General features: G+C 34.7%; 2 protein-coding genes across 2 annotated transcripts; one reads left to right on the top strand and one right to left on the bottom strand.

The window, feature by feature from the left end:
* The first annotated feature begins 239 nt into the window (after window positions 1-239).
* LOC106662888 lies at window positions 240-5,681 on the top strand. Its single transcript, XM_014387326.1, has 5 exons — window positions 240-463; window positions 1,803-2,555; window positions 5,093-5,291; window positions 5,359-5,458; window positions 5,514-5,681. The coding sequence occupies exons 2-5, from the start codon at window positions 1,812-1,814 to the stop codon at window positions 5,602-5,604; spliced, it is 1,134 nt and encodes a 377-aa protein (XP_014242812.1). The 5' UTR covers window positions 240-463; window positions 1,803-1,811; the 3' UTR covers window positions 5,605-5,681.
* Window positions 5,682-6,104: 423 nt separating this feature from the next.
* LOC106662901 (eukaryotic translation initiation factor 3 subunit F) lies at window positions 6,105-11,466 on the bottom strand. The gene is made up of 6 exons (XM_014387345.2): window positions 11,261-11,466; window positions 7,507-7,577; window positions 7,230-7,447; window positions 6,811-6,902; window positions 6,501-6,748; window positions 6,105-6,441 (listed from the first exon to the last, which is right to left on the bottom strand). Exons 1-6 carry the CDS (start codon window positions 11,367-11,369, stop codon window positions 6,352-6,354), a joined length of 828 nt encoding a protein of 275 aa, XP_014242831.1. The 5' UTR covers window positions 11,370-11,466; the 3' UTR covers window positions 6,105-6,351.
* Between the last annotated feature and the right edge of the window lie 254 nt (window positions 11,467-11,720).

Genomic DNA, 11,720 nt, shown 5'->3' with positions numbered 1-11,720 from the left:
ATAAATTTCAAAAATAAAAATCACCATTTAAGATAAATAAATAAAAAATACTTTATACTTCATGTACTTTGAAGAATTTTACTTTATACATTTATTGTTATATTACATATAGTTACAAGGGAGGTTGTTCACTCATAAAAGTGGTTACGCAGGTCAGAAGGTGAATATAACCTCTTTTTCAAGAATAAAATAAATAGCACAAAAAAATTAAAATATTATTAATTGAATTTCACAAGAATAAAATATAAAAAATTACATTCAGCTGACTCACCAATCAATTGAAGTAAAAGTTCAGCTGAAATGTGTTTACACTTGACATTCACAAAAAAATACAAAATTCAAAACTGGTAGCCCTACATTATTTATTAACAAACAAAACACAGGCCTAGAACTTCCCACAGCAGGATAAGGGTATGACACCGGTGGGTTTAAATGAAGAAGGAGGGCATTAATTCATTTACAGGTATTTACTAGTAGAAAATAGTCGACCAAGTCTATTATCGATCTTGTAAACGAATTGCAGAAGTCCCTGAGTCTTTATTTTACCTGCAATTTTTTTCTTTTTCTTTTTATACGCAACAGCAGAAAAAGCACCCATTAAAAACAGACTATCAACACTTCTATTATCTTTTATTAAAATTATAAGTTATTAAATTACAGTTGTAGAGGTTATTAAAAAAAAAAAAACTTCATAGCTTTTTTATTTTATTGTATTTTTATATTCACTTGAAAAAAAAATTGTTTTTATAATTTTAAATGTTACAAGTGATTTTCGATGATGTCTGCAACTCTCATATATTGGAAGTTATCAAAAAGATATTCAACTATACAAAATTCCAAAAATAAATTCAATTTTTTATTTTTATTTATTTATTTATTTTATGAGAGGTCATGTAAACCCTTGGGGGTGTCGGTGTTTTTGAAAAAAAAAAAAAAAAATAATAATTTGTTAGTATATTAGGTTTGGATGCAGGACCATTGTGTTCGAACCCGGGACCTTTACCTTACTTTGATGAGTGTTGTGTCAACGTCTAAACCCCAATTCAATTTTTATGGACTTTTTTATCTGAATTTGTAGGTATAATAAAACTGTTATTCATTTGTTTTGTGATGTCAACATTCAGCCCCTGTGAAAACCTTTAACCTCTAAGTTAACATTAACATCTTGCATGATGTGTACATTGTTAAGTGACTTTATAAATTTAGATCTGATCACTTAATTCTAAGAAAAATGGCAATGATCATAGCACAAGTGTTGAAATGTGGAGTTATGTAAAAAATGACAGTTTTGTTATTCCTCTATTACACCTAAAAAATTCAATTTATGAAATAATCTGTGATAATAAATTTAGAATGATATTTTTGACCAGAGAAATAATTTTAAACTGAAATTTCACAATGCTGCTGTACAAGATAAGGATCCTGATGTTTAATTTCATTTGGGAATATACCTCTTCAGATCAAAGTTGATAAAATTTTTTAGCCCTTACAAACCAGTGTTCATGGAAAATTTGTTTTGAAAGTAATATTAAGCTTCAGTTTTGTTGAGCTTTTCTTAATGCTGATTTCGGCATTGAGCCACTTTTTGGTTCCATCTTCTCTTGTGGTGCATTTTTGCATTGCACTATCTTCAGTAATGAACTCGAGCGCCCATGAGTGTAGACGGACTAGCATCAACTTTTTTTGATGGTTGTTTTAAAAAATATTATGGTTTATCATTAATAATCCAATCAACAAATTGAATTGGAAAATCATGATTAAGATGTATTTTAAAATTAATAACGTGATTAATTTGTTTGCAGGATCGTGGCATGTCTTTGATAGGATGGTCTGGGAAGGTTTTTATATCACCGGTGAAAAGCACTTTGATTGGAGAGAGAGTGTCGGATCGGATTGAGCAGGGAGAATGTGTTTTTCAAAATGTGGTAAAGAACCTTACACCTAAATGGTCCGAATGTCTGGTTGGGAACCGAGAAGAACGCAGTGCAGAGAAGACAAAATGGCAGACTGTCGTAGAAGAGTACACCAAGCAAATCAAGCTGTTCCTATCCGACCATACGCTCGACGATCCCAAGCCCCTCCAACTTATGAGGATGGGGCACAGAACGACATTGCGCCATTTTGCCAAATTATCTGAAAAGTACAGCAAGCCAAAATTCAAGGTGGAAAATGCAATTAAGAAAAGCAAGTACGCAAAAAAAAGATGGGCTAAACTGCCGGTCGGTTATATCAAGTTAGTGGAGCCTTTAAGAAACATCCGAGTTACCGCTTCTAAAGTATGGGTGACTGAGGGAAAAGCCGTTCAACGGTACGTGCCGTGTGCTTCAAAACTGCTTGGCGAAAGTCTGAGGTTCAACCCACTCAAAATAAGCCAGCACTGTTACCATCCCAACGGTGGTAATGGGAGGAACCCAGACCCTGCCCGGGAACTCCCTAAGCTTCTGTACATACAAAACCCGATCGTGTGGGCCTCGAATAAGCTTGATTTCAGGTACTTGAGAACTTCATGGGACCCTCAGTTTACCGAACATGATTTTACGAAGGGAGCCCGTCAGGTAACACATTAATCTTGTATGCGCTTTAAATTACATTTAAAAAATTTATTAACCTCAAAATCAATTAACCATCTCAACCTTCTTATTGGATATCAGTAATCAACTTTAGTTCTAACAACTAGAAAACAGTAAAAACTAAAATAATTTATGAGAAATTACTTAATATATATTTGTACGAGAGTTAGGTAATTGCAATCAAACTTATATCAACGATAACACTTTTGGCATGATAGACAAGGCACCAGTATTCAAATGTGGGTTTTTATTAAAACCATGAGGTATTTTTTTGCGAGATTGAGTTTTTTTTAGGTAGGAGTCAATGGAGTACAAAGGTCGTAAGGTTGAATATAGGGAGTTATGATTGATTATGAGAATGTACTGGGCCCCTGAAGGATGTACAGCTTTTATAGGAAGGGAAAAATTTAGTGACTGGAGTAGTTCATTTTCTGTGGTTTCTATATGATAGGGATCTATTGTCAGGACAGGGCTGGCATTTTTGGGAAAGGTGTGGGTGAGGATTAAGTTTTTACTTTTTCATTTTTGATCAGTCATCATTGAGAAACAGAAGGGAAGTATGACAGGTTAGGATGTGTCTGGTGGCTCTCCACAATGATTAGCCTTCAGTTAATAAGGTTAGTTGTATATAGAATCATCACTTAGTTTGCAGAGTTCAGTTTTTCATTAGTAGCCAGTTTGTTAAAAAGTTGAACTTGTCATTTCTAAGTTATTATCAAATCGTAATGTGATTTCATTGATTGTAGTTTTCTTTGTTTGTCAGTTTGTATTATTTTTTAAATATACACTACTTTGTGGTTGTCGTTAGGTGTTGTATTGCATCATCTAGGTCTTATCGGATTTTGGTGGTTTTTATATTAAGCCTGTGGTCAAGTAACTGCTGTGATTCTGTCAGCTGGTCTGTGAATAAGTTTAGAAGGAAGGGTAGTTTGGATAGGATGGGAATCTAGAGCTAACAGTACACCTAAGGACGAGGACATACTACAAATTTTGTAACTAGAAGTGAAGGAAAATTGAACAAATGATGAAGTCCAATTTGTCGGGAGTTTATATTGGGAAGTATGCTAGTAAGTTGCTTCATGAAAAGTGTAATGATAGGGGGAAGTAGATAGGACTTCAGGGATTCACCTTCCAGCAGCCCCATTGAGAATATTTTATGTTGTAGTCACAACTAAAAGAAACTTAGGTCTAAGAATTAAAAGAAGTTAAAAAATTGTCTTATATCTAGTGGGTGGGAAGTAAACTAGTGCAATGTTAAAAAAATAAGGTTAGGACAACATGCTTATGACAATGGACTGTAGGAAATCACAGTTGGAAAGGGATGTAGGTTTTTAGTTGAGATAAAAAAGTCAATGGCGCGAGCGGGATTCGAACCCACGATCTTCGGCTAGATACGCCGCTGCTCTACCACTTGAGCTATCGTGACCTCAATCCATTTGGACACCAACTTTCCATCTCAACCCCACCTTTTGAATTTTCCCTCCTTTTTGCCATTTTTCAAATTCAAAAGGTGGGGTTGAGATGGGAAGTTGGTGTCTGAGTGGATCAAGACCACGATAGCTCAAGTGATAGAGCAGCGGCGTATCTAGCCGAAGATCGTGGGTTCGAATCCCACTCGTGCCATTGACTTTTTTATCTCAATTAAAAACCTTAATTAATTATAAGATATTAATTGGTCAAGCGGACCACGAAACTAGTGAAGTTATGGATAAGTATGATCATTTGAACATGGGATCTATCTCTGAACGATGCTCTCACTCAGACTTTACTTGATATTTAATGTTTTTGTTATTTTTTTCTTATGGCTTGCCTTACTTGCATACATGGTGCCAAGATTTTTATTTAATTTTATTTTTTCAATTAATTAAGGCTTTAGTTGAGATAAAAAGTCAGTGTCCCGGGCGGGATTCAAACCCACAACCTTCGGCTAAATACGCGGCTACTCTACCACTTGAGCTATTGAGACTTCGAATCACTCAGACACCATCCCCCTATCTCAACCTCACCACTCGAATTTTCCCTCCTTTTTGCCATTTTTCAAATGTCGTGTAAAATCTATTTGATTCTCGGTGATAAATGACCACGGAGAGCTTTAGTGAAGCATACTTCATTTTGCTTAACATTTATAAAGTTTCATGGTCCGATTGACCAAATAATAGCGGCATATTTAGCTGAAGGTTGTGGGTTTGAATCTCGCTCATAACGCTCAATTTTAACTCAGCCAAAGCCTTAATTAATTAAAAAGAATTTATTTGGTCAATCGGACCACAAAACCTAAGATTTCATTTTATTTTTAATTTCATGGAAGGTACTTCCTTTATTTATTTCATATTTGTTATTCTTAGGGGACACCAGCCCCAAAATAAAGTTATTTTTCTTCTTCTTGAAAGAAAACATGAAAACCTGAATTATTTTCCGAAAAACCAAATAATTTGTGAATTGTAGCTTTTGACTTAAAAAAATAAAATAAAGAAATTATCTTTTTCAATATAAAATTTTAATTTCATTTTTCGTAATTGCAGGCAGTATCAAGAATCACCCAGTTAGTAAGCAAGAATATGTTTGACGCACTCAAACCTCTCCTCACAAAAAATGCAATGTTAAACTTAAGGCGTGATGTTGAAATCTTGTGGGCTGATGAAGTCAGAAGAAACATAGGGCTTGAACCTGAAGATGTGCAGTTGATTATACCAAGAAAGCTGCATTTCAGGTCAAACGGAGGTATACATTCAATTTTTTATATATTTATACGAATTTTATGCAATTCACAATTATATTTTTTATTCAGAAAAGAAATTCTGTGATATTGATGTAGTCTTCATTGGGCTAAAGTTCCTAGAAACCAGGAACCAAAATCCACCGCTGGCCTTTATAGATATTATTGCAAGGTAATTGAATAAATTAAATCGAAATTAAAACAGGAAAATTAACCCTTGTTGATAGGTTTCACAGAAATTACACGGAAGGTACAACTCCGGATTGGACTATTTCAGCTTTCAAGGTACGCAGGTTCAACATTCTGCCTCCTAAATAGGATTGTTTTGTTCTAAGTTCAGTCAAAACATTAAATCAAATTTTATGATTTATTAAATAAATTTTTAAAAATTTAAATTGTGGTTTTTAAGATTATTTATATATTCACTAATTTCGTGGTCCGCTTGACCATACAGTACATATTAAATAACTTCTAATTTATATAAATAATACAATTAATTAAGGTTTTGAGTTGAGATAAAAAAGTCAATGGCACGAGCGGGATTTGAAAAATGGCAAAAAGGAGGGAAAATTCAAAAGGTGGGGTTGAGATGGGAAGTTGGTGTCTGAGTGGATCGAGGTCACGATAGCTCAAGTGGTAGAGCAGCGGCGTATCAAGCTGAAGATCGTGGGTTCGAATCCCGCTCGTGCCATTGACTTTTTTATCTCAACTAAAAACCTTAATTAATTGTATTATTTATATAAATTAGAAGTTATTTAATACTGGGTTGATTGAAACATGTGAAAATGGACAAGGAAAGATATAAAAAAACTACAAAATTAAATAATAAAAGCTGGTTTTATCATTCATTTATATACAACAATTAAACTGTATCTTCTGTATAAAAATCTTTTTTTTTTACAGAGGGAAAATGTAATATTTTAACTTATTTACCAATCCTAACTTTTAGATAAAGAAAAGTAAACAATTTAAATATTTGCAAAGTTTGGTATTACCAACATATGAACAGATGTACAAAGCTGAATGTGGAAAAAAATGAGTTACAGGAAAATTGATGTAGATAATTTAAAAATTAACAGTCATTAAGGTCAATTTTTCATTGAACTGCAACTGAGTTTTTGTTAGCTGACAGAGAGTAATCACCATAAGAAGATCCTGTAAAAATAAAACAAAAATAGTATTTTGTAGTTTTTAGATTATTTATCTTTTATTACCTTAATGTTGGAATTGAACATCTCTTCGAACATTTCTGGCGAGATGGCTGGCACACTGTGGACCATGTCGAGTAGGGCGCGTCCGACTGCATTATCCTCGGGGGCTTTAGTGGCCAAGACTTGTTCTACATAAGTCAGAACGGCGTCAATCAGTTCCGATAGCTTATGGGCAGCCTCGGCGATCTGGGCGATGTCAGAAACTGGTTTGATGCCCGAACGGTCGTGTAACGTTTTCTGACAATGGCGTACTGAAAATTTGTTTATTTTACAAAACATTTCAACCAGAATGTAAGTTTCACAATAGACTTACAAGCGACAATTTCAGGCTCATAGCAGATAATTTCTACGGGGATCTGTGTAAACATGCTCCCTAATTTTCCACCCGGGACTCCAAGAGGTACACTGAAAACAATTTCAATTATGTAATTCTTGCTATTTGATAAAAGAAACTTTTATTATATATTTAAATGGTTCTATTAACCCAGCATCACGCATTCGTTGAGCCAAAGATGCTTAGAAGTACAGATATGAATTGTTCGGCGATTTAATTTTGAACCTTTTTGGTCTACCAATGTTATTATTTTTTCTCTCACTTTTCATTCTGTCATAACTATATTTCCCAGTTAAAAGGTTCCTTACTTGTACATTTTTATTACTTTATTTTTATGTATTCTAACAACATTTTGCGACACATAAACACTCTTTAATGAAATATGTAGCAGAAATTACTTCAGATATGATTTAATTCCCATGTGACTTCCTTCAAGCGTTGTGTCTAAAGTCATGTGGACAGGGTTGCTACATTCTCTCGAGTAGTATTCGTGAATGACGGACGAGTGACTGGTGACTTCGTTTCCAGTGGCCCACCAGCCAACGATGTTTTCCTGTTTGTTGACCTTTTGGTTCATTTCGAATAGGTCCTTGGCATACGTGAGCTCGGCTTCAACCTGTGTAGTAATGTAGAGTTAATACAAATTGGTTGGTTTGATCCTTTATTTTATAATACCATTTCTTCATACTCCTTATGGGGGACACAAAAGCAATTGGTCACTTCTACTACTCCTTTTTCAACCGTACCTGAAAAACATAAGGTGTGGTTTTAGCAGTATTGCCTTATGAGTTATGTCATAGGACTGAAGATGCCAAAGAGACAGTCAGATCAATTAATCAAAGCAGCATTAATCAAATGAATGATCAAAGGAGCTAACCTAAGCTCAATACACACACGTAGAAGCTATTTTAGAAAACTATCTGTTGACTAAATTTGCATTCCCTTTTTTTTCATGCTCTGGGACATTTGCTGATCCATTAATGTGTGCAAAACAGAAAGCAAATCTGCCTGTACACAATATCAGGTATCCTAGGATGCAGCAATGCTTCCTCCACTCAAGACTAAAATTATACAATATAATCTTAATACGCTGCTGTACGAAGCCCAAATATATGGATATAGCAATTTTATAGAAATGGAATGGGGTGTTGGTGGCCACAACGGTTCACGCGTTGATACGGCACCTAATAATCTAGCAGCCCTGCATTCAAACCCGGCATACTTACAAATGCTTTTTTTTTTTCCAAAAACACTGGCACTCTGAGGGTTAATGTTACCTCGTAGTTGAAATAACCTCGTACAAAAAAGAAAGAAAAATTGAAAACTACCAAATCTATTACTTCAAGAGAAACTTTGGAATCATTTGAAACATGCCTGCATACAGGTAACGTTGGGATTAGAACTAACATTTTTATGCTAGTAGGAATGACACTGAAACAGTGGTGCCAACTTTTCATGAGCGAGGAAAGATATCCTAAACCATGTATGCAGGATGTTGACCACCATATCATTGGAGGCCCATACACGCCAGGAACCCGAGTCTCAGCTCTTGGATTAATAGTTCAATAATTATCACTACACGATCCTACAGACAAGTTTTATGCATACGTTTTATTGTCATTTTAATGATTACCTTGTTATTCTTGTTTATGTGTTTTTTAAAATTAACTTTGACACTTTGATTTTTCATTACTTCCCTACATACAAGTATTTAATAGTCCTAATTGACAGGATTAATTATGTTAATTAATTGTACTTTTAATCTAAGGTCTTGGTTGAGATGAAACAGCAATGTGTCATTCGCGCAATTCAAACCCATGACCTTCGGCTCAATAAGCCATGGCTCTAATGGCTCAAGTGGTTAATAATTTAGATACCTAAACTATGTTGTAAAAGATTTGTTGCTCTTGATTTAATTAAAAAAAAAAAAAAAAAAAAAAAAAAAAAAAAAAAAAAAAAATTGCGAGGAAATCTGAACAAATATGGATATTATGTTATTATAAGGAAAACTAAGTGGTTTAGACAAAGAAGCTCTCTTTTTATCAATATTTTCCCCATCTTCAAAGCATGCGGAAGTTTGACCGATGCAGCCCCTGACTTATTTCTCCAAGGAAATCTCCCTTTTCAGGTTGCCAGGTCAAGATGAAGGATTAATCTTGCGAAAATAATAATTAAAGGGATGTGCTATAAATGGCATTCATCAGAATTTGTTCCATTGTGATTTGCTAGAAGCTGAGACACTCACATATTTTTTATAGATGTTCTTTTTACAATGGTTTAAGACCAAATTGTTTCCTCGATGCTGGGTGGTGTGACATTGCATTGCTTCTAACAAGCTGTTCCATAAAAGTGTATTTTTGAATGTTTAACTTTTTCCAGGTGGCACTTAAATTAATTTTATCATTACATAATAGGTTTGTTTCATCAAGCAAGGCACAAACCATTTGCGAACCAATCTGTGATTTCGCATGCATGAACATTGATTGATCACGAAATCTTAACGCGGAATGAATACTTTTTTTTTACAAGCGGAATCCATCAGTTTAGGTGGGAAACATACAAACATTTGCAATTGGAAACAGACTTTTTGTTGATATATATTTGTGCATTGTATATTATTTTGTAATGAATGCGGATTGCTGTTATCAGTGGAGAAATCTGTGTACTTCTGGCCTACCTAGGTACATATATTATTGGGTAAAAATGATACATGATCTTTTTATAAAATTATATTATTGGGTCGTTTGGAAAATAATGCAAATGTTTGATGGATTATCCTTTTGTTCGAATGTCAACACTTTAATACTCTATCAAACAAAAATGTTTGTTTACCTCATAGTACTTTGTTACTTGGGAGTAATTCAGACTTACTAAGATGTCAATGCGCGATTTTCCCATAATTTTGTTTTACCCGTTTAAATTCTGTGTCCAAACGGCCAGAAACATTACTGAAGTCTGGGGCGTTAGCTGTATGAGTGAGAGCACCATTGAGAGATGGTTTAAAAAATTTTGAGAGGGAGACTTTAGCCTTGAAGACCTTTGAAAGGATTTCTTCCATAGATGATGTTCTGCGAACTTTGGTCAAAGAAAATCCCAGAACAATTGGGAAAACTTGTAGCGAATCTTTCAGTTAGATGAAAAAGATCAAAAATTGGGTTCTTGCATTAAACTCCAAAAAAATTGTTGTTATGAAGTTTGCACAAAATCCCTTTTCTGAAACATAAATGAACCTTTTCTGGATAGAATTGTTACTTGCGATGAAAAGGGAATTTTCTATGAACAGCAGATGTTTTTCGATTTTCCAAAGCTCTGATGGACTTCATTTGTGCTTGCTTATCACAGCTCCTTGATGTTGAAATGTATTGCTCTCAAATTGAAGCAATGCACCAAAAATTGGCGTTATAGAAGCCATCTTTGATCAATTGGAAAAGACTGATTCCCTTACACAACTATGTTCAGCTCCATCTTTTACATGTGAGAACTGTTGGATCTTGGTAATGAGGTTCTGACTCACACTTCCTATTCTAGACCTCTCGCCTACTGACTACCATTTTTCTTTCCGACACCTGATGTTTTACAACATAAAAAATTCGTTTACAAAATTTGTTAATAACGAAGACTCAAAATTCTCTTCAGAGGGTACAGAGAAATTGCCATCATATTGGGAGAAGTGAATTGAGAGCAATGAAGGGTATTTTAATTAATAATTTTTTTTAAACCTGTTTTATTTTCTGTACAGCCCAATAATTTTATTATAATTAATATAATTATGAAGAATGATCTACCCAGAGCATAAAGGAGATGAAAAGCTTGACAACTCTAATTTGAACATTTCATTGACCGTTAAGCTAGTGCTACAGGATACTACAAAAAATTCCATTGGATTGTTCGTAGCATCGTAATGCAGGCGGAACTTCCAACCTACAAATGTTTAATGTCAAGCATCAAACATGTGTCTAAACATGTTCCGGTGGTCACAAGTCGTCCACAAAGTAAGTGATGTTTGTGTTGGACAACAGACACACAGCATTCTGCTATGGTGCAAACCGACAAACTGGCTGCAACATCTTCCAACGCCATCACTTTCCTCCTTACTAAAATGTTGGATCGAACATTCACCACACCTTAATCAAATGCCGAATCATTCGATACAAATGAAGGTTCGACGTATCGTGTAGCGCCGGGTTTATTTGAACTTTCATCATCAGAATTTCATAAATGTTACTCGTATGACTTTTTCCCCATTGTGTTATAGTGACACTTGCGCTATGGTTCCGGTCTCTTAGTAAAAAGCACACAATTGGCAAATTATAATCGAAATGTTTAATTAATCAAAACGTTCATGTTTTGCACAGTTTTGGGTAGAGGAGAGATGCGTAAAGGGTCAAATCCTTTGATCCCTCACGATGAATTAACCTCTTGTACTTACCGAGGAGCGTCCCGATAACACGATTAGCGTCGGCATTCCGCCTTTCGTAAGCGTCGACTATTTGGAAAAGGACGACCGGATGGACTTTAACAATCAAATTTAACGCCATTTTCAGGTTTTTCTTATTAAAAAGGTTCCTTGGGATTGACGTATAACGACACAAGACACATGGAACAACAGCTAGTGCACTGTAACCTTCACGCTGTTTCTTACTCACGTCACCTCTCGAATAGCGTAAAAATCTTTTAAGTATTTATACTTTCTTCTTTTTTATTATTTATTCCCGCGGGTAAATAGTATTTAAAATATTTATAATAAAATGGTTTATGTGATTAAAAATAAATATTGTGTTTTAGGAATCGGAAAATATCAGGGTGCCCCTCCGGTACAATTTGAGATCTTCGGATGGCCTGCATGACATTGTTCCTTGGGAAGCAACTAAAATCTCAACGAACATCTT

The sequence above is a fragment of the Cimex lectularius genome, unplaced genomic scaffold (genome assembly GCF_000648675.2).
Source record: "Cimex lectularius strain Harlan isolate CLEC.00 unplaced genomic scaffold, Clec_2.1 scaffold84, whole genome shotgun sequence".
NCBI lineage: Eukaryota > Metazoa > Arthropoda > Insecta > Hemiptera > Cimicidae > Cimex > Cimex lectularius.
Note: the sequence above shows the minus strand (reverse complement) of the source record. Positions and strands in the feature narration are given on the sequence as shown.

Excerpts from the sequence above, each read along its gene's own strand:
- LOC106662888 (XM_014387326.1), top strand. The coding sequence starts at position 1,812 with ATGTCTTTGATAGGATGGTCTGGGAAGGTTTTTATATCACCGGTGAAA. Across the intron at positions 5,292-5,358 it reads GCATTTCAGGTCAAACGGAG|AAAAGAAATTCTGTGATATT; the intron begins GTATACATTCAA and ends TTTTTTATTCAG. Across the intron at positions 5,459-5,513 it reads TTTATAGATATTATTGCAAG|GTTTCACAGAAATTACACGG; the intron begins GTAATTGAATAA and ends CCTTGTTGATAG.
- LOC106662901 (XM_014387345.2), bottom strand. The coding sequence starts at position 11,369 with ATGGCGTTAAATTTGATTGTTAAAGTCCATCCGGTCGTCCTTTTCCAA. Across the intron at positions 7,448-7,506 it reads ATAAGGAGTATGAAGAAATG|GTTGAAGCCGAGCTCACGTA; the intron begins GTATTATAAAAT and ends ATTACTACACAG. Across the intron at positions 6,442-6,500 it reads TGTTCAATTCCAACATTAAG|GATCTTCTTATGGTGATTAC; the intron begins GTAATAAAAGAT and ends TTATTTTTACAG.